Here is a 22,752-nt window from a genome sequence, read left to right on the forward strand (position 1 = left end):
AAGCTTATATTGCTTGGTATAATTTGCTATGAGATGCAGCATAACTACATTAAAATCAACAGGAAGGGGCAGAGAGGGCTTTAGTTGTAAACTAGAACCTTCCAGGTCAATGCAAGCACTCGAGTGGTGGGGGAAGGATGCACACAAACAGCCAACAATTTAGCTGAGATAAGAAGAATTCATCAGCTGAGACAAGAAATGACTAACAAAGCCTCAAGCCACTGGCTGAGAGGGGCTAGTTGACAAAGAAAATTGATGAAACAGGTGGACCCAAAGCCCACTCTGTGCAAATTGTAAGGAACAGGTCTGTTTAACAGATCTGCTGTCAGAACCGAGACATTAAAAAAAAAAAAAACACGAAAACTACAGGACATCATCATTACCTGAAAGAGCTAGTAATGGTGTTCATAAAGAGGAAGAGAACATGCATTTGCAGTACACCCTCGGGCATAACATGGGCACACAATGCCATCTCATCAGCTCAAAGCTCTAACAGACTGATCATTAGCAACAAGATTTTTGACGTTGCTTTTACTGTTTATAGCTCAAGCTTACCCTTTTTAGGTCGAGCATAGCAGCTGACGTGTTGGTATGTATCTGGGCTTTTAACCACACCCACTGTACACCCATCACCATCACTCGTTCATGGGCTTGCCCTTCAAAAATCCTTTATTTTCATTGGTAAATGCTTTACGTTTGTCCCCCCTAGGGGCAGTTTAGTTACCGCCTTGGACATCGCCCCTGTTACATGGCGAATTGCACTTTTGCCGATACGTTTGACTGCGAGCAAACTTATTTTTCCTTTTGTGTGCTCCTTCACACCGATGTCATGGCTCTTTGAATGGCTTGTTTATGTGAAACTGTATTACTTTTCATTTTCAATTTATGTGGCAAGAAAAGTCCAGTTAGGATTTTACAACGCTAATAATTAACTTGAGCAAATGTGAGACCCATTGCATTGCAAATGCTTGTTTCTCTATGTTGCTGTTTGTGGCAATTACTTGGTGGCTTTAGATGGCAAGGTGATGCGTGACATGCCTGCCCGTGACACAAAGATAGAGAGTTCTCCCAAAGTCACCAACTTCAAAAAGCAAGAAATGTTAGACAAGAACGTCAGTAGAATGGAAGCTGCTAATCCAAAACAAGTTTAGTGAGCCTACGACTAAGTTTGTATTGCTAATTGTCTGTTACATGTGGGGAATGGGAGGAGCAGCCTTCGAAGCAAGTGCAAATTAAAGCACTGAATTTCTTTCCAAGGATTCCTACTTTTTGGATAGTCTTACATCCAGTGGACCATCCCAACACTATTATTAAAAAGTTAGAAGCAAACACTGTCACACATGTCCAAGCCTTGTCCACCATGAGGCATGGAAAGCGATTGCCACACCTCAACGCTTTCAAATTTCTTGAAGAGTAGTAGGAACCATTCTTAAGCCTCAGTTTGGCTTTCACTCTCCGAGAGTTTTATCCCTGGGTTGATGAAAGTGGAACACATACTCTCTTATGATCTCAAGAACCGTTTCTTAAAGTTTCACGATCACTGTTTCCAGGTTTTCTATTTTGTGCTGCTCTTCGTTGCCTCATACGAGTAAATAGAATACTTCCAATGATGCAACACTTCCACTGCAGCAGGCTGCCATTAAAGCAGACAGCAGAAGTCCATCAACCTGCCTGCATCCAACGATGGGCACGTAGGTTTGCAGACAAAATGGTAAACCAGTTACATGTCCCTGCAGGAAATTCCAATATATGCATGTAAGCTATAAACAATTGAGTCTCATTAGGCAGCAGCCAACAATACTTTTGTTCTTTCCACCAACTCATTGGTAGTAAGCCACACAAACACCACTGAGGCACTGCAGAATTATGGGCACATGAGGTAAGAAAATGTACAGAGATCTCAGGTTACTCTCTTGGCATGTTCTCCCCATTAACTGATCACCCTTCATGGAGTCTCAAAGACAAAACTCCACTCTCTAAGCTTTATTCTCATTCCAATATGTTTTTGAATACTAGCAGTCAAAGACGGATACATGCAACTGCCTGAGCTTTGAGACCCTAAGTACAAAAATGATACGGCAGTTTAAAAAGTCTCCATAAACCAGCAGACCCAAGACATCCAGTTCCACCGTAGGGCATGGGTTCCAGAACACTATCTTGATTTTACATTTCAAAAGAATGGTTTCTGAGGTAATCCTGTCGAGATACATGTTTCTGAAGGTGACGAGTCGTCTATGAGACCAAATCATGGCAAACGCTGCAGATCAACTTCAACCTTTAAAGCATTTATGCTGAGTTCTTTACCAAATTAATAAAACACAAAGTAAAAACATTATGTAGAGGCAGCCTGCCATTCCACTGCATCATGTCAGGAGCAAGGAAAATAAAGGTACTGTGGATGGCCAGTGATGCGAGACTAGGATTTTAAGCAACTACTTGGTATTAATGTGTAGCATGGAATCTACCATGAGAAGCAGGCAGCTTTAAATTGAGAAAGAGAGAGCTGTGGGATTTTTAGGAGTGAGCACTGTACATGGGAATCTCCATATGAAATTAAAAATGCCTGGTGGCGTGCAACAAGAATAGAAGAAGTAGAACCATGTTGCAAGTTAAGTTCATATTTTTGCTTGTAACATGCAAAATGGAGGTTGTTTTACTCAATGTGAAAAACGTAAAGGGAAATGAATTTCACTGTCTGCTGGACTTGTACTCTATGAATGTTTGTATGGGTCTTTATATTGAGAAAACTGAGCTGTTGAGCAAACGGTGATAATCTTTACTGACATTCATGTGCGGTGCGGTGAGGTGCTTCTGGAACAGGGACGACTGACCTACTTCTTGTAGTGGAAGAGCGAAGGCCTTCTTTGGATCTAAGTTGGAATGGAGTTCTAAATCCCTGGTGCATGGTACGAGAATGCTTGTCTCTTGGTCTTTTCCTTCCTCCATTTCTTGGTCTTGGTGATGATGAGGCCTTGCCTATCAAGACTTCAGTATCACGGAGATTGATGAATCAAAACAGAAGTAGCAACATAGCACTGGAGACAGAATCATTGTCAAGTAATCATATGAAGGTGGCACTGAAGACTGCATAGTATACATATCGCACAGAAGCACTGCTATTTCCCCCAAGCACACAGAAAACATGGGTAGCAGTAGTGCTAGCTTTCCCACAAGCAGAACAGCTACAGCAGAAGCAGCATGTGTGCGCGTGTTGATATGATTAGAGAGTAATGGATAGCGTGAGGTAGTCATGAGAGTAATGTAACGCGAGAAGGTGTGAGGAATGATGATGATGAACTAGTCATGAAGGGTGAGGTGGAGAGACTGAAACGAGTTGGAGACAGGATGGTGCGGCTCAGAGATGAAGGTGGTGCGAAGGCAGGAGGATGGGGCAAAGGTCAGAAAGAGATTTAGGCAAGGCAGAAAGAGAATAGGGCAGCAACTCTGCTCCATGACAGAATGAGGCAGCACACCAGATGTCAAAAGGAGCATAGCCTGAATGCGACAGCACATCTGTAGAGGAAGTAAACTTGGAACCGTGTGTGCTGAAGAAGAGCATGCAGCAGCACATATGCAGGGCTAGAGAACATGGAATTGCAAATACAGTGGCAAACATGATAATGAACATTCATTGCAGTGGCAGATAAGAGAGAATGTGGTACTCTAAAGCAGAGTTTCCCAAACTGTGGGTCATGAGCTGATTTCTGATGGATCACAAAGGCCTAATAAATAAATAAAGTTGCCTTTAAATTCTGTTTTATCTCGTCACATATGCTGCACTTCAAAACAGAGGTCAAATGCCAGGCTATGTCTTCCTACAAATTAAGAAAAAAAAATTAACATGGGAATTGATGTTTACAAATTCCTCTCACTTTGCAGTCAGAGAAGGAAAACTAAAGTGAACTATGTGAAAACCCTGCTGGGGTATAGAAAGTGTGAACGGAAGGGCTGTAGGATGTCACTTTTTGTAACACACAACATTTAAATACCAGTAAATGAACTGGACACATTTAACAGTTAAGAATAGAAACATTAAGCACATTTTGTTTTGTAATTCTAAAGTGTGATGGAAACTAAGATTCTAATAGGATCCAAACAAATCAAAACACTTTACTTGGTGATGAGCAAATGATAAATATTCCCTGAAACCTGGTATCCACACGTTATCATTTGTGTGCAGTATAATTTTATCAGTAAAACTGTATGTCTGGGCAAATTTAGTGGCCAGTTCAATAAAAAATGTGATATCTGTAAATGACAGTGCACTAGCACACAATGCTTTTGTTACGTTAAAAAATAAGCCACTTAATGTCCATCAAATCTAGATGGGTCGTGAAAGTGGGTCGTTAAAAAAAAAACTGGATCGTGGTTGTAAAACGTTTTGGAAGCACTACTTTAAAGTGTTCAACTGGTGGCAAGTGCCCTGTTGACTTTACCACTTCGAGACCAACCCACGGGTTCATCTCTGTGTCCTGTACATTACCCGCCTGCTACCAGAAGCCATGTTTACCTATCTCAGGTTTTCACATAGCACTGTCATGACCCTAAGCATGGGTGTCAGTGCCATTTACATCAGTTGCTGTTAAACAATTAAGAAAGTACAAATCAAGCGTTTTTGTAATTCTGAAGTGTGATAGAAATAAACATTTTAATTCTGCTGAAACCCGGTTCCCACACATTGTTTGTGCAATATACAGTTTTATCAGTAATGGCCATTTTAATGGAAAATGTGCTGGCAGTAAATGACAATGCACTACCACATCATGATCTAATACTATATTTAGGACAGTGGGCTCTTGCCAATGTTACTGAACAGGTGCGGCTCATTTGCTACACTTGTTCTTTGTGGGACACTTGGAATTTATTTTCACAGTCCCTAGACCTTCAGTAGTTTAACTCTTTTGCCAACATTCCCTTTAAAACAAATTATTGTAGTTTTTATACAACATGTTCAACAATCAATTCACAGTGGTCGATGTCTCAATGAAGACCCTAATAAAATCTTAAAAGAAGATATCTGGGATCTGATATAATGTTGAATAGTACAGTGGGAAAATGTATCTTGCGGCACGGTGTATGTAAGAGCTTAACACTGTGTGTGTATGCTTTGTGTTAAGATTATTGCGGCGGTCCAACTGAGGTATCAGAACTCCCCTCTTCCACACCACCCTATAAAGATCCATACCCGCTCTTCATTCCCCCAGTGTTTAGCTACATCTCTTTTGGCTACAACGTGATCCAGATTGTAAAGGAGCAGTTTAGCCCGGGTTATTGATACCGGTAGGTATGCAAAGTAGCACGAATTTGGAGTTTAAGGGTATTTGTCATCTCATTATTTTGTTGAGTTCCAATTATTAAGGACCAATACACTTGTATAACAGGGCATTCCCACAGCGTATGCACAAATGAGCCCCTGCCGGTTCTACAACAGAGACAGAGGGGGGATTTTGCTCTACCGCGTTGGTGCAAACGATCCCTTCCATAGTATGCCCCATGTAGGATCTTAAACTGTATTAACCTCAGCTGTGATTTAACAGCCATCTCCCTTGGGTGCATTAGGGCCGCCTCTCAGTCAATGTCGTCCATCTCTCCAACTGCAAATTCCCATCGGGCTTTCAGGTGTTGAAGTAGGTCAGGCATGTTGTTAATTAGCATCTCATACAGCCAGGAGTTCGCGTTTTCTGCTATCTTTCCTTGGAACAATCTCCCTTCCAGAGGGGGCATAATCTGGGAGTTTGCCACGGTCGAGCTTCTCAGCTTCCCATACAAGTTTAAGCTACATGTATTTATTCCATTGTGTGTCATGTATTTGATAGTCTAGTTTGAGGGAGTTGTATGGGATCAATGCACCATTTTCTATATTATCCCTTATTTTGGATATCCATAGCAGGTCCCAAGCACGGAAGCCTCTCAGTTTTCCCATTTCTTTTCGGTATGTACCTGACTATAGTGGGGTTTCTCGGGTGACACGTTTGTGCCAGCCAAATCGTCTCTGGGCCCACGCTGCTATGGCTAAGTGAGTTGCCGGCAGTAGCTGTCTTGTTCCGTGTCCCCCGTATAGGTAGTGTAGAAAGGGGTGCATAAGAAATTGGCGTCTTTCTAGTGCATATGTCGGGTGATCCTCTTGCGAGTAGTTCTAGTCATGTGAGTGTGACACCTAGTAATAGGCTCGAATATCTGGAAGGGCTATGCCACCATTATACTGGGTTTGTTGAAGCGCCTGTAGCGCTACCTGGGGATGCTTCCCATTCCATATGAGCAACTGAACCTCCCTTTCAATTGTGGTAAAAAAACTCTTCTGGGATAACATAGAAGGTAGTTTGGAGAGTATAAAGAAGTTTTATATATTGCGGCCCTTCCTAGCAACGTCAAGGTAGGTGTCTCCATCTCCAATCTTCCAGATTGTGAAGTTCTGTCAATAAGGATCTGATGTTAGGATTAAGACTGTCTTCCACACTCACAGTCATGTGGATGCCCAAGTACTTGAACCCCATCTCGGTAATGCAAAGTTGCCTCAGAATTTCATCAGTATCTAGGTGGTACTTGTTTGATTTGTCCCAATTTATTTGATATCCAGCATGGGCCCTATATCGGTCGAAAATCTGGACTACATTTGGGAGTGTCATTGTTGGATGCATGACATATAGTAAATCCCCCATGTCAACGCCACAATGCCTGTGTGTGATCCTGTTAAGCATGCCAAGGGCTCTAGGGTCAGCACGAACAACAAGGGATACAGGGGGCACCCCTGTTCCGTCTCTCGCTCTATATGCAATTCCTCAGATGTCGCTCCATTCACTCGCACACTTGCCACAGGGGTTGTGAATAACAGGTTTACCCATGTCACGAATGGAGGTCCGAAACAAAATTTTGAGAGCGATTGCCTCAGGAAAGGCCACTGGATGGCATTGAATGACTTTGCAGTATCAAGGGCTAAGACTATAGGAGGGTCTTCCCAAGCCATAACTGTTTCCAACCAATTGTAAAGTTTACAGAGGTTCAGTCTCGTAGATCTCTTGGGCATAAAGCCCATCTGATCGTTGTGAATGAGGTCAGTTATTACCATCAGAAGTCTTGTGGTCAGCACAGTGGCTAGTATTTTCGTTTCCGTGTTGAAAAGTGAGATCGGGCCATATGAGCCATAATTCTCAGTGGGTTTCCCAGCTTTATGGGTCCAAACTTTAGTGGTATTATGGCGGTCCAGTGGGAAGGGACCGTTCGCCTTGACCTCCACAAACACATTAAGTAGGCGGAGGGCTATGGCTTTATTAAGGTTTTCTGCTAAGTATATTTCAGTGTCAACCTAAAGATGGTGCGTCATTTCATGATCCCTAAGCTCCCAGGCATTCAGCCTTCATCCCATCCTGGGCAAGCTGGGATAAGTCCCCACCGCAAGCCATATCACAAAGTGGTCCGACAGGGCCCTAGCAAGGTATTTCTCTTTTGTTATGTCTCCCACCTCTCTTGTTGGGGCGAGAATATAGTCTAATCTGGAGAATACCTTAAGTGCTCCTGAGAAGTAGGAGTATTTATGCTTGTATGGATGTCTGGAGTGCCACAGGTTCTTCAGGCCCAGAGTGTCCAGAAACCCAGCCAATAGTGTCGTCCCTGTGTGTCCCAGAGTTAGGCTCGTATGATCTAAGTATGGGTCCACTATGTCATTAAAGTTGCCTCCTATGAAGAGTGTGCGTGTGTGCGTGCGTGCACGCGCGTAGGGCGGGGGAGGGAGGGCAAATTTCAAAGGTTTTTCGGCTAACTTGTCCAATGTCCTGCTTTTCAATCATGCATGCTTTTAAGGGTAATATCCCTCCAAACTCAGATTCCCTTCCCTGCCACGTAAGTCCTCTATGGGTCTACCTAAGTTATTACTGTGGCGAGAGTGGGGGAGGGGGGAGAGACACTTTCTGATTAGCATGCCCACTCCTCGGGAGTCTGAGGTGTATACGCATGTGCTAATACCATGTACGTCCCTCTGCCCAGGAATCTGCAATGTGAGCCTCTCAGATGAGTCTTCTATAAAAGGACCACTTATGGCTTTAATCTTAATGTATGTGGTGACCAGACTCCTCTTGATTTTATTACGAGTCCATTTACATTCCATGTCATAAGAGGAAAACCCCTCCCCTCCTACGTATGGCCTCACTCATCTGTGAGATCATTGTGTGTGTGAGGGAGTAACATGGGGCCCCATATGTGATTTTGCTTGGGTTTCTCTCCATCCAGAAAGCCACAGTGTCTAATTCTTTTATGTCCAGAAGTGTTACATACACCCAATGAATCTCCCAATTGGTAGATCCTGTACCATCTCCCCAGTGTCATGGCCTCTGTGTAAAGAACTGTCCCCCTTAGTCCCATCACCTCCCTTGGTCTTCTGTGAGTGAGTTCCCTCAGTGAAATAACTAAGTACTCGACAGAAGTGTCTGAGAGGTCTGTAGCCACCCTGCTTCACAAAAAATCAAACTTCCTTAACTAAACAGAAACTGAGTCCTGGAACTTCAATGTAGATGAAGGCAGTCGCCAGGTGGCGATTAGGTCGTGGTCTCCCTTTATGGGGTGGCCAAGTCTTGTACCCTGGCATATATTCACACCTGTCAAGGGTTATCTGTTTCCCCGGTTGCAAAATCGTCCGGGGGGAGAGGCCCAGAATTCAGTGAATCATTCTCAAGGCTAGCAATGGCCTCTGCCAGCGGGTGAGATGCATCTGGGTATGTCTCATGACCTCTATTGGGTTCCTTCTTCCCTAGCGTTTCCCCGGATTCTGTCTTTTTATGTTTTTTGGGAGTCGAGTAAAACTCCTTCTCGGAGTATGAGGATGTCATTATAGGCCTAGTCTGCATTGTCGGTCTCCATGGCGTGCAAGTTCATCTTGTTGTTTTCTGTCCTGGCCTTGCAAGCGTCCATTTCATTGAGGCGTGCAGTTCCAGTTCCTGCAGTGAAGAGGTTCCTGTTGTCTTGGCATCTGGTTTCTCCAGTCGGGGACTTTCTTTCAGCCACTCCCACGGCTCTTCCAGAGTGTGAAAGTAGTATGTTTTCCCTTGAAAGCTAACTTTTAGTTTGCTGGAAACGGGAGCATGTATTGCAACTGTAGACTTCACAATTTCGTTTTGACTCCGTCAAATGTGCGTCACTGACATTGTACCTCTCAAGTAAAGTCCGGGTAGATCTGTATTTTCGAGTTCTCATATTGTGGTTCCCCCAGATTCCTTGCCTCTCTGAGGATCAAGTCCCTATCTTGATGGCTGCGAAAACGTATGATTACTGTTCTTGGGAGAGCCCCAGGAGGCGGTTGAGGGCCCAATGCCTGATGTTCATGTTTGACTATGATGCATAGGGAGAATTTTTCTTGTGGAAATGTTTGCTTTAACCAGTTTGTCAGAAATGTGTGCATATTTGGGCCCACCGCTCCTTCAGAGAACCCGAAGAAACACAAGTTGTTTCGTCTGGCCCTGTTTTCTGAGTTTTCTAGCCTCCAAATTATGGGCCTCATTAGGACGGATATCCAGTCCGCCATATTGCGTTCCCCATAAAATATAATGGGATCATAATAGAGCAGATGGGATATCCATCCCATTTGTGATAAAGGAAACCCCTCCATCAAGATCGTAATGAAGCCCTATGTCTTTGTTGATGCTGCAGCAGTCTGTAACTTCTTTGCACAGGGTTTGAACGGTTTCTTCCAACTTTGATATTCTGTCTCTGCTGTTGATACTCTGTCTGCCTATCATTCCTCCCAAGGATCTCACGCGAGGACTGAACGGCCTGTAGTAGTACTGAGTTATCAGGGGTTTGTTGGGTCTCAGGATATGTGTTTCCCACTGTAGTGGTCAGCACCAGCTTGGCATATTTGTCAAGTTTCCCCTGGCAGGAGGCCCGAGCTCCTTATCCTTCAGCATGACTCCCTCTCTCCACAGCCACCACTTCGATGCAGGATTATAGGCTGATGCTCAAGTGGTGACTACGGGGTGTCCCACCACATTCTCCCATCCCCCTTGTGACGCCCTCAACTGTGCAGTTGTTTTTTTAAGTTGGGTGACCTCCAGTCCAGCCACCCAGTTCCTGGTGTGGGTGTGCCTGGGTGCTGGTCAATTTTGGGATATGTCTCCCACCCCCACTCTAGTAGCTGCTCAACTTCTACTGTCCGTGTTGGTCGCAGCAGGCTGGGCTGTTCCTTCTTCAGGGGGCTAATACCTCTTGTTTGATGTCACCACTTCTCTAAGGCGTCCGCCTCCAGCTGGGGTGTATTAGCCAGCCCCGTTTGTGTAGTAATTACTTCTAGGGCTCCCCCTCTTACCATCACCCCCCAAAGCCCCCAGTCCCACTGCTAATGTCTGCACAGATTCCCTAATGCCTGGTGTTGGTCCTCTACCTGTGATTAGCACAGGGGAGAGAGTGGGGCAAAAAGGGAAGGTTGCTCTTTTGTATTTTGAGGGGGTGGGGAGGAGAGGAATGGAGGTTTGCGGGAAGAAGGGAGGGTGCGAGCTGGGGAGCCTAACAAATGGCGAAGTTAGGGGGCCCAGAGCCTTGCCCTGTCCAATTCTCCAAGCACCAGCCCATCCAGGTCCCACAGCCTTTTTTCTCAGAGGCGAGCAGCTTTCTCTTTTGTTAAAGCACTCTGGGCCCAGTATCCGAGTTTTGCCCCTCACCTCTGATCCTTAGGGTGGCGGGGTGAAGCGGTAGCCTCCTTCAGTGCGTAGGCCTCTTCATCCCAGCTCCGCTGCTTCCCCTTCATCTCCTCACCACAGTGCCCAGGCTCTTGTCAAGGTGACCTTCGGGCCTGACCGTGGCTGGTCCGGTGCAGTCACCACCAAGGCAAATGGAGGTCCTCTCCCAGCCGTGCGCTGGTTCACAATCACAGCCCAGTCTGTCCAGGGATCACACCAGCCCCGCCGCCGTACCGCAACACCATCTCCACCCGCAGGCAGAGCACTTCTTCCACCGGGATTCCTACTGCCCACAGCACCGTGTTCCTCCTCACCTCAGTCAGCCCGCAGCGGGACATCTGGGAACACCGCTCAAAAGACCATTGAGCACCAGGCAGAGTCATGCCACACCCTAGGGGAGATTAGATGGCTGGCCGCAGATCTGGAATGGCAGCCGACGCGGTGCAGACAGTGCAGATAGGATAGGGCGGGAGCATCTGAGCCGTTGTTCGGGTCCCTCACATCAGTTTAACGTATCTGTGGCTTCCTGGAAGCTACTGCATGAATGTGGAAGTGTTTTCTCTGCTTACATTATGGAAATTTGCAGGATTTATTTGGGGCTTTGTTACGGAGCTCTTTAATGAACATCCATCCTTGCCGCCATCTTGACTCAGCCCCCTTTTGTAGCACTCCCACTTAGAAAACTGTTCCAGCACAACTGCATAGTAGGAAATAAATTGGTGTTGGACGCAGGTGGGAGGAGAGAGACTAGAATTAGAAGGGCCAACCATATTTGTACTGTGCACCAGCATCAGTCACACAGTGGTGCCACTAGCAGCAGCATTTCTGACCTGATCAAAGCACACATTTTCAGTTACAAGTCCTTATCTGCTCACCACTGCAAGATGGCATGAGTCATTTTGCATGAAAGCAGTTCAATGTGCTCTCCATTACAATGAAAGAACATTTGCCATCCATGCACTGCAAAAGAGTCACATGTTTTGCTGTGTAAGAAATACAAAAGAATGTAAGGAATTTCAAAAACAGTGCACTGGCTACTTCTTGTAACACAAGCATTGGCAAAGCCAATAGGTTTTGCCCAAGCTAAATCTACTGGTTTTGTCATTCACAGAATTAAGTATTGGTTGGTGCAGTGGATAAAAGTGAAGTGTACTTTCAGTGCTATGGGGTCACAGCTTGTGACAGAAAGCACGATGAACATGTATTTCATTATTTTAAACTTGCACTGCACACAGTATAAGACAAACTGCTACAAAATGCGTAAAATGTTTCAGTTAAAATGGTGATTCCAAAATATAGTTTTATTTAATTAATAACCCAGAGTGTACATAATGTTTTTTTTTTTTAAACATTACTGTCCCTTCAACACTTCCAGGGGTAGTAAGCGTGATATAAATACAATTACAGTTAAAAGCACGCACTTCACAGGCCAGTTGTTTGCACTAACACTCAAAAAGAACAAATCTGGGTAATCAGCTTCGAGTGAGTAGGTCAATTAAAGTCAGTACCGGCTCAAAAGCACCCTTCACATTTGCATATTAACACGTAGCTCACATTTGCATTTCTTTCAAGCAAGCAGGCACACTGGCTGGAATTCTTTTTTAGCTGTTTGTCTGGCTTCGGTTTCACCTCACAGATTCACTGAGGCATTTCAGATGAGGCATTTAAACTGACTGAATTAACGGTCCAGGGACAGCAGTTTTTGTAAAAAAGAAGAAAAAAAAGGGGGAAAAGGGGTACATTTTAAAAACACAATTTTTTTGTTTTGTGCCAGCAGCGCTGAGTTTCCTTCCCTGTTGGTGTTGGGCAGTTGGTATTGAGCAACGGTCTTACGGTGAAAGCTGAAGCCGCTAAAATGGTGCATTATATCGCACTCCAGATACCAGTGCGCTCCCTGCAAACCCCCAGTGTTAAAGTTGCTGTACAATGCTTGACTTTTTGCATCCCATTGGCTGGAGCAGTCAGAAGGCAGAAACGTAAAGGTTTCATGCGGGATATACTAGAACGACTTTAAATAGGTTGAAGTGGCATTGGTTGTTGAAAAGCCTTATGGCAGCGGTGCAGCCTGGAGATGGATTGCCGCTTGAAAACAAGATAGAAAGTACAAGAAGTCTGATGACGAGACCAGGGAAAGGGGAACACAAAAATCAATATAAATCCAATATAAATTAAATGGGCCAGAGAGAGTCTGCAATGACCCCCCAGAAAGAACATGAGCAGTATTTATGTGCTTCCAGGAGCAGTAGCTCAGTTGTCACCCCCTGCCTTTCACAGAAGCCACGCTTCAGAAATCAAATTAAAATGCTGTGGTGAGGCCGGGTCCTAAAAATTGTCTCACAACGGAGGTAACTGGCAATGATAGAAGCGTAGCACCTGTGACCCTGTTCTGTCATGTCCAAACGTTTCTGAAACTTGCCGGTCACATAAACACGGAGAAATCACTGAGAATGTGGAAAGTATTACTGACAACACTGCGAAAAAACAACATGACTATCTAGAGAGGTGTGCAAAAGCAACATTTCTATACAACTAAAGGGTTTTGTGTTTCATGGGGAAATAAATCTACTCAACTGGCTTAATGGCTTAAATGTTCATTGGCATAAAATGTTAGAGTTGCCATACATGTGCATGAGTACATTACAGGTTTAACTTCTGTGACTGTGGGGCTTAAAAAAAAAAATATTTAAAAAAAGCATTGGTAAAGCCAATGGAAGGCATTGCGGGGAGAAGAGAAGGCAACCTACCAATGCATTTGCATGGAGTGCACAAAGACAAAGAATATTTTTTTTTAAAAGTACCTTCAGGGCATGTAGGCAGTGGAAGAACACTGGCCACTAGCCAGTGGCCAATACCTGGAAGCTGTACCTGGTACAAGCTCCAAGCAGGATAGTACGGCTAAGTAACAGCGGAAGTGCAAACGACAATGTGCTGGCCAATGAGAGGCACATAAATTAGACTGACGTTGGACTAAATCAATGTTAAGTTCAGGTAAGTAGGGGCGGGTTCTAAGCCCTTTTTAAGACTTTTTTTTATTTACTTAAGACTTCGCAAGCACAGCACATGTGCATGCAGGTGAAACCTAAACAGTACTCCAAAAGCTCCCATCCAGACGCAATTTACTTTATTAGCATCAGTAGCGACATTTTCACAATAATTTATTTAGGTGTAAGTTTAGGAGAGCAGAAAAGTGGGATGATACTCGTAAACGTTTGTTTGTGTTACGAATGGGCGCAAACTTAAGACTTTGTGGGTTTTCCCCATAAGCATTGCCCATTCCCTAACACTTCCACAGGAATAGCTATTCATCCACCCATTATTCACACTTATGCCAACAGGTAAGTCTGCACAACTCGAGCTAAGCTTGCAGTGTGATCAGATAGCAGCTTTGAACGCTTCTACAATGGCAACTGTCATACTTGATGTGTTAGCATTATGTGACTACACTGCTCAACAAAGGTCTATAACATTATAATGAAACCTGGAGCAGGTATTACTCACCGATCAATCACAATCTCTTTCTGCCTCAGCAGTCCTTCTTTGATTTTCATCAAGGACTCCCACTTGCTGAAATCCTGAGGGGGTCCCGTAGCTGGATAAACTGGTCGAGTAAAATTAGGCCCAGCCTGCAGATTAAAAAAGTTCATACCATTAATTAAAAGATCAGCAAGACAATACAAACAATGACATTCCGAGCTAGCACACCATTTCCCTTGCACGTAGTAAACACAAGTTTTTAAAAGAGAAAATTATTTATTTACATAGGAACAACATAGAAGTTGTGAAGTGCATCCTCTTACAGTCCCACACCACAGAACCCACTTCATGCTCTGCAGGTTCTAAGGAGGGCAAGGTGTTTCCAATTTCTGACAGCACAAAACCTACATTTTAAGACTAGAAACATGCTTCAGGGCAAATACAACTTACCATCAAATGTGGATTAGAATATTCAGAACTATCTGTGCACCACCCACAAGCTCTTAAGGTAACATAGCAACTCATATCTGGGACTTTCGAACTAGAAATAATGTGCACCTTCAGTCTAGGATGGTGACGCAGTGTGTTTGGATTCACAGCAGTAGTACTGAAAGTAGTGAATTTATTGTTATTCAATATCCTTAGCTCTTCTTCCTAGTTCCTGGTTGCATCTTCATGAATCCACAATCTTTAATGGTATGGCAAGTACCTACTTTGCACAAGGAAGCTTCTGCTAGTGCGTGTATTTATGATGGTGTGGTTGTGTGCACGTGGTGGTTTTCATCTGAGTGAACTGAGAGGACAAGCGGGGAAGTCTATTTGGTTTCATGTTTACTGAAGCAAAAAAATGTACATGTTTTATGGTACAAGGGGTAATGGCAATTTTTTTTTAGATGGTTCTTATGTGATGCAAGGTTTTTTGCACAGGACAACTGCCAGCATGTGCCACTGTGTTGACTAGAATGTGGCCAGCACGCGCCAGACAGCGGAACTGTGATGAAAACATGACAAGAATGGTGAACAGCCTGAAGCAAGATATATATATATGATTAGTGCTACTAGAGATGCTCAAGTTTCCACCTGCATGGTCTTTGATGCATTACCCCTTGCTTGAAGGTTGACTGTGTTGGATGTATTGGCTTGGGTTTGGTGATGTATCTCGTGTTTGGCTGTTACCGTCTGTAGCAGGAGAACTCTGTGTTTAGTTTAGTTGAGAAGTGAAGTGACTCACAGTCAACAGTACGACCTTTAAGTGCTTTGACAGATGCACGAGAGTCTTGTGTTTGGCCTTCTAGCTTATTCTAATTAGCTGGCAGCATCAGGTGTTGCATTCTTATCAGTGCTGCACCCGACGTGCTCAGATGTGTAGAAGTGCCGAGAGGTGTCCCTGTCATGTGTCCTGAAGCCTGGAGGATACTTCTGGGATATTTTAAGATGGTGAAGAGAGAACGTGACCCCCTGTGATACTTTTTGGATCTGGGCAAAATACAGGTTTAGCTGTCTCAGAAGCTTCAGGTTTTCCGAAGAAATAAATAAAATTACATACAAACACAAACGGCTTTTGTGCCAGCCTGCTTAATCCACTGGTCTGTTCAAAGGCCATTTACTTTTCTTTACGCCCACCACAGCCAACAACTTGGAGCAGTGGTTAGTCTACTTCAGAGACTTGCTCTCTTCACAGTGAGTGACAGCATTTTGCTACTGCACATTTCCATCCACCTAACAAGTAGTTGATTTCAGTGCCAAGGCTATTAGGCCAAGTTAAGAATTCATTTAATTGTTTTACTTTTTTTTTTTTTATCCTTACGACGAGTCGTTTTTTTCCAAATAGGCACACTAACTTTAATCAGAGATATTTCATTTTTAAACTATTTTTACAGTTTTAATAAACATTTGCATTTAAAAAAGCAATTAAATAAACTGTGGACTTACAAAAGCCAGACCTATTTGCGTTGCCAATGTGTGTTCTATAGTGATGTTTGTGAAAAAGAGCACAGTCAGCATGTATTGAAAGTTTGTTTGTGAAATTGAGGTCAACATTAATCAGTGTGTTCATTAAGAATGACAATCTGGCAATGGTGGAACTTCGGCGATGATTGACACTGTGATAATGCAGGTGTAAGTGGTACGTTTCCATTTGAGTGGTTTATGTCAAGGGGCTATTATATTTAGGTGTCAGTGTTTCAAGGAGTCAGTCACAATCATAGTGTTTTGAAAGGGTAGGTTTGTACCGGAACCATTTTGGAACATGTTTGATGATATGTTTGGCGTGGTTCTTAGTTTACGACACGCTAAGATGTCCTCTTGGTCCATTGTTGTTTCAGCCTATCACGTGACCGATTTTAACTCTGAGCTTCAATTCTGGTGAATACTTCATACATCCACCAGTAAGGAATGCCTAGGAGCACGCTAGCCTTTCCTAGCTTAACTCTGAAGGACATCATGCTACACATCAAGACCAGCAAGCCTGCTCCTGTTGGTAGGTGCATTGCAGATTGGACAGCAGCCATGTGAGCAAGCCATAGGTTACCATTTCTTGCACAATTATCATGGTCGAGGACTGATGTGTTGAAGTTTCAAGGGGGAATATAAAGAGTTTGGAGAACTGCATACAAAATAAGTTCCTACCTATGGGTGATTTGTGAAGTGTGAAACATTGAGCAGCTGCTTAACGGTGGAACACTGCGATTACAATGAGTAATATAGGCCTGGGTTTCACTGTACAAATCTGGGCTACATATTTGAATTGCCCTGTGTGTCCTGGAGGTGATTTCACAGATAATAGGAAGCCAGTGGAGTGTGCAGATGGTGTGGTTACTTGTAAACAGCTCAGTCGTATTCTCTCCACTGAATCTCTGCATGCTAAAGTCTGTCAGACAGGAAGGCGCAGAAGGCACTGCTAAAGGAACATAGCTTTTATTTCTAAAACCTTTAGTGGGATTGCGTAACCTGGAGATTATAAACATATGTCTCTCATTTATGTACATGTCTTGACAAGTGAATGAAGATAGATCTGTGCTGCTGCAAGAAATGGAATGGGAAGCTCCATTCAAAGTAGGGAAGGCAGATCACATCACTAAGGATGGCCGGTGTAAAGCTTCAACAGGAGAGGGAAAATGCGTACACAAACAAGGCACAACAGAAGCGACCCGGGGAACATCTGACCAATGATGAAGGCCACGGGACATGGTTGTGAGTGGCAACTGAGATGGGGAACATCTACGATTTAGCCAAAAATGAAGACGAAGAGGAGGAGTTGAGTGAGCAAAGGTAGGCCAATAGGCAGGGTCAAGCCAAAGACGCAGGTAAAAAGAGTGGGCGGTGTGGGTACAGAAGAAAGCGTAGGAGCTATTATCTAAAATGTGGGTGCACCTGGCTTCCTATCTGTTGGACATATCCAGGGCCAGTGGATTTACACGACTGTGCGGCCGCGGCAATTTTCACAAAATTGTACATTTGCCGCCTTTGTCACATCTTCAGTCATCTGCCACAAACTACAGATTTTAACAAAAAAATTGTTTCTACATCAAAAGGTTCAAAAGTTACTAAAATCGCAGCAACACCTGTTGGCGCACAGTGGATACAGCTTTGGAAAAATTGACTGGTATCCATTCTATAGCTTATTGCTATATTTGGGTGTTAAACTGGTACTAATGAGGTGCAATTAATGTCCAGACAGTGTTAAGTTTTTAAACAACAAAATAATTAAAACTATCACAAAAGTGCAGCATAATGCTGCAGGATTTGCATTTTCTTGAAGCATAAATTACTCAACCTGCCACATAATTTAGCCCTCCCCTGCTGCATAATACCAGTGGCCCTGCACATACCCATCCCTGGCACTCACTACCTTTATCCACAAATTCAAAGAGTCTTAATCCCACACTGCATCACTCAACAATTCTGGCAATAGATATGGAATAGGAGTCAAGTTTCAGGCTGTATTCGGCTTGAAGACATAAGCGTCCTGGAAAGCGAACAAGATTTAACTGCATTTAAATTAAACCATTCACTAACCAGTTGCATGACGATTGAATTCAAAACACACACACAAAATCTGCTTGTGACTCAGATTGGTTTTCAGCTTTGAAAAAGACCCATCTGGGTAGAACACACAAATCCTGACGCAGAAGCCTTTTCTAATAGACTGAACTGCAGGACGGCTTGTGTTTATTGGTCATTCCAAAAAGTCAAGTTATTTTTCCACTTGGCCTGTCCAAGTTTTTTTTTCCTATGAGTAAAGGGAGATCTATAAATACTTTGGTTATAATGCCCAGGATAATAAAGGCATGCTGGGCGCACTTAAGCCCAGGGTGTTGAACACCCTCCAACAGGTTTTCTAAATAGTTGGAGCCCTGTGATGACAAAAGCCCAGAGTTATAATTACATGTGAGGGTGTTCAGTGCCTTAAATCATCACACCATATCACGAGGATACAGTTTTTTTTTTTTTTTCCAATCTGCTGATCACTAGGCCACTGAAAATGAGAAATAAACAAACTGATATTCTCCAACAACATTTGGATTCACAAATTTGGGGGCCATTTTTTAAGGAGGTTATCTGTCTGGTAGCCGGGTCTGGTGGCTTAGGGGACTAATGCGTCCACTGTAGGGGCCTGTGTTTGACCTCATGGTCACAGGTTCAAATCCCAGCGGGTCTACTCAGCCTTTCATCCAAATTCTGAGGTCGATAAAATGAGTACCATTGAGTTGGGTAACAATAAACATCTGTCATTCAACGCCAAGAGGCCTACAGGTGAACGTGCGCTTTACAAATACACATGTTATGTTATGTAAGAGCGAGGCCTTTGTAGGGTGGTGTCCAGCTTCTCTGTCGTCTCTCTGTGTATTTTACTAAAGCTTGACTTTCAGCCTTTGGCAAGCTGTCAAATTCCTTTTGTGGATGCTGGCTCCTCGAAGAGAGAGAGCATGTTTCACAGATAAAATGTTTGTTGAACTTGCTTGCACGCAAGCACGTCATAGAACCCGGGCTTTAAGTGAGCCGGGACTCAGACCACGTAGATATTAAAAGCTGACATTGATCCGGTGCTCTGTATTCATATCCTTACCTTTCCAGACAAAAAAAAAAAAAAAAGAGTGATTTCAGAACAATGAATGTCAAACAATTCATGGCATTTATTTAGATCCAGTTTATATTTCACGTTTTAATCTTGCACTCGCAAAATTGTCAAATATTTCCAGGATGTTGTGTTTTGTCGTGTAGCATAGTATTCCGGGATAACGCATGCTCTAAACTGAGTCGCCTCCTGGTGTTTATAACAGACCACAATAGTGAGTGCTGGAGTTGAGGACGAGTTTCTCACAGTGCCTGTTAGTGGGTCAGAAAGATGTTCAGAAAGTGTGGTCATCCAATCTTTGGTCTCTCTTCAGGACACACAGAGCAATGGCCACGTATCTGAGTTGCAATTGCAATTCTGTGCAAGTGTGTGTGAAGGAGGTACGCATTTGTCAAAATGTTGACAGGGCGAAAGTAAAAGAAAATGCAGTGCTTACAGGTGAGTGGGCGCCTTGTGTTTGGGGGTGGTGAAGTGAAAGATGCAAGGAGGTCCATCTCAAGGTGACAGTGAAAAGAGGGTGCTGAAGGGGGAAGTGATGAGGTGTAAGATATGAAAATGAAGGAGGTGCGGAGAGAAAAATTGTGTACTTGGCTAATATAGAATAGACAGACTGATAAACTTTTAAAACCCCTACCCTTTCTGATGTCCCCTGCAATGTTTAAATGAGTCTCACAGTTTCAGCATTGAAACATTTTCAATGTTAAATATTTACAACAAAATCAGCTCAGTAACAAACCAAAATATAGGTTAGGCGGCACAGTATGGATATCACAGCAATTTAGTTTATATGTTTTAGAGACCACCACCCAACTTTTTAAATCCCACATAAAGCCTTGCATAGGACTCAAATCACTAACAGAGGATGTTATGTTTTCTGCCAAGGTAATTTTCGTGACAACAAAGTGCATTTTACGTTTAGGCAACTCAAGTACACCGCTAGCAAACCAACAAATACACCCTTGTAAACACTGAAAAATGATCAAACAACTATTTTTCCCCGCAGGGGCTAATCTGTAATTTCTCATTTTTACTACATATGTACTGCTAATCAAAACAAGGAAAAATAATTAGAGTGACTAATGCAGAGGAACACCAGTGTTTGCCTCGGTGAAAAGTATTACTTTAAACATTCAAATATTAATACAAAATTCTTATTTTAACCATTTCAAATATTACAATCAAAACATTCTATGTTAACGTCTTCAAATGAGTTCCAATAATCCTGGAACAAAAGATGTCAATATTTAAAGTTCGAACTATGGTTCTAGAATGGACTTGCTTTTTAAATAATGCAAACAGGGATTCCCTTCCATACCTTCTTTTCATTCCTTGTTCTCCTTAATTCCAACCTCTGTCATTTTTAGGTTTCACCTGCACGTGCGCACATGCTTGTCAAACCTTTTATTATTTAAAAAAAAAAAAAAAAAAAAATTAAAAAGGGCTTAGAACCAACCCATCCATTACCTGAACTTACCATTGGCTTACTCCAACATCGCTCTGATTCAAGCTCTTTGGATTGGCCAGCACGTCGTCTTCACGTCACTTCTTCTTGTTGTCTTCTTCCCCGATCTTGCCATCGAGTTGCCTGTGGACCAAGTACGCCTTATGATCACTTCCCCTTGGACACTGGCCAGTGTCCTTCCTCTGGCTATGACACTGAAGGTACTTCTTTTTTTCCCTGCATGCCATCTTCTTACTTCGCCGACATCTTTTCTCTTCGATGCCTTCTTCTCGGTCTTATTTCTTCGCTGCCGTCCATCTTCTTTTTACTTTCTGCATATCGTCTTCTGTCTTCTTTACTGCATGCCGTCTTCTGCCTTCTTTCTTTTCTGTCTTCTTTCTTCTTTACCACAAGCAGTCTTCTGTCTTTGCTCCAAGCTTCTGTCCCACATGCCTTCTTCTGTCTTCTCTTTTTTAAGCCGCATGCCAGTAGGTTTCCCCTTTGTCTTTTTTGCTACCTAACTGGCTTACACATATTAGAAAAAAATAATAATAATGTTTGTTTTACAAGGTATAAAACAAACATTATAAAATTTTTCAAATATTTCTAAGCAAGTTAGATAGAAAAAAAAGACAAAGGCACAACCTATTGGCTTTGCCAATCCTGTTTTTTTTTCTTGTCGAACTGCTTTAGTAGATGTTGCATTCCCCCTTTTATCATTTTGGTGTGAACTATAGGAGTGAATCTATGATGAAAGTGACTTTCCAACCGGAAGTAGCTCGTGGATAATAAAATCCCTACATTCCATCACATATCCTTACACAGCCAAAGTGCTTCCACTGCAATCCCATCCACCCACTGCTACCTCTTCCCCTTCCTGGCAATCACCCCCCCGTGACAGCACCTACAAAAATTGTGGTGACAGGGGTGCTTGCATGAAGGCAGGAGTTCCCCTGTTGGGGCATGCTGTAAACCGTAAAGCAAGGTGAAATGGGAGCATCTGGGGTGTGTGCCCCGTCTCTTTGTGCTTTAGATGTTGACTGGGACTGTGGCAGCTTTTTATTCCCACACTGCCGGGCCCCACTGGACATGGTGTTCTGGAGGCTGCCTGATGGTTTTAGTTGCAAGTGTGTTTCACTCAGGGACCAGTTGGTGTGTTTAAGTGGTGCTTCTTATTTCTGCAAAGCCCCCTGAATGGTAGGTGCCCAGAGCAGGTGTGGTGGCATGTGAGAGTCTGACAGTGTAGCATGTGTGCTCCAGATAAACGAGTTACTTACCTTCGGTAACGACTTTTCTGGTGGATACATTAGCTACCTGTGGATTCCTCACCTAATGAATTCTCCCATGGCACCAGCATTCGACGGAAATCTTCTTCCTAGTCTCTGCACGTCGACGAGGACGTCACTCTAGCCCACGCGATGCCGTCTGACGTCATACAGGCAATAAGAGGTCCTCGCCGACGTGCCGACGTCAGTACCAATCATTTTTTACGTGCATGAGAACAACCAGGCAATGCAATGAAAGAACAAGGCAACATCCCATAACATTGTAAATTACACAACATTTGCAAGAATAGCTGTAAATCTTTTATATATATATATATATATATAACTCTCTCTTTTTTAAAAATATATATACACATCAAGTATATACACAAAGATATATACATATATAAATATATTATATACAACATCTATTGCACCCTCGAAGACCAAGAGGAGCGCACTCAAGGATTACTTGGTAAGACCAGAAAGGCAACGGGGAGGCGGGTGGGACCGTGAGGAATCCACAGGTAGCTAATGTATCCACCAGAAAAGTCGTTACCGAAGGTAAGTAACTCGTTCTTCTGATGGATACAACTACCTGTGGATTCCTCACCTAATGAATAGAGTCCCAAAGCAGTACCACGCCTGGCGGTGGGTGCCTAAATGGTCAAACCAAGAAATCCTGCAGCACTGACCGTGCAAAATGGCCGTCCCTTCTAACCTCAGAATCCAAACAATAATGTTTTGCAAAAGTGTGAAGGGACGACCAAGTTGCGGCCTTGCAGATGTCGACCACAGGAACACCTCTGGCCAAGGCCGAAGTGGCCGACTTAG

The 22,752-nt window shown here is 43.4% G+C and overlaps 1 protein-coding gene across 1 annotated transcript in view; it reads right to left on the bottom strand.

Moving 5' to 3' along the window:
- CEP85L (centrosomal protein 85 like) overlaps positions 1-22,752 on the bottom strand; it is a 415,641-nt gene that overhangs the window by 106,352 nt on the left and 286,537 nt on the right. Inside the window, exon 4 of the mRNA XM_069235375.1 lies at positions 14,160-14,284. Within this exon, the coding sequence (XP_069091476.1) occupies positions 14,160-14,284 (125 nt within the window). The remainder of the gene's footprint in view (positions 1-14,159; positions 14,285-22,752) is intronic.

This window comes from Pleurodeles waltl, chromosome 5 (genome assembly GCF_031143425.1).
Source record: "Pleurodeles waltl isolate 20211129_DDA chromosome 5, aPleWal1.hap1.20221129, whole genome shotgun sequence".
Lineage (NCBI taxonomy): Eukaryota > Metazoa > Chordata > Amphibia > Caudata > Salamandridae > Pleurodeles > Pleurodeles waltl.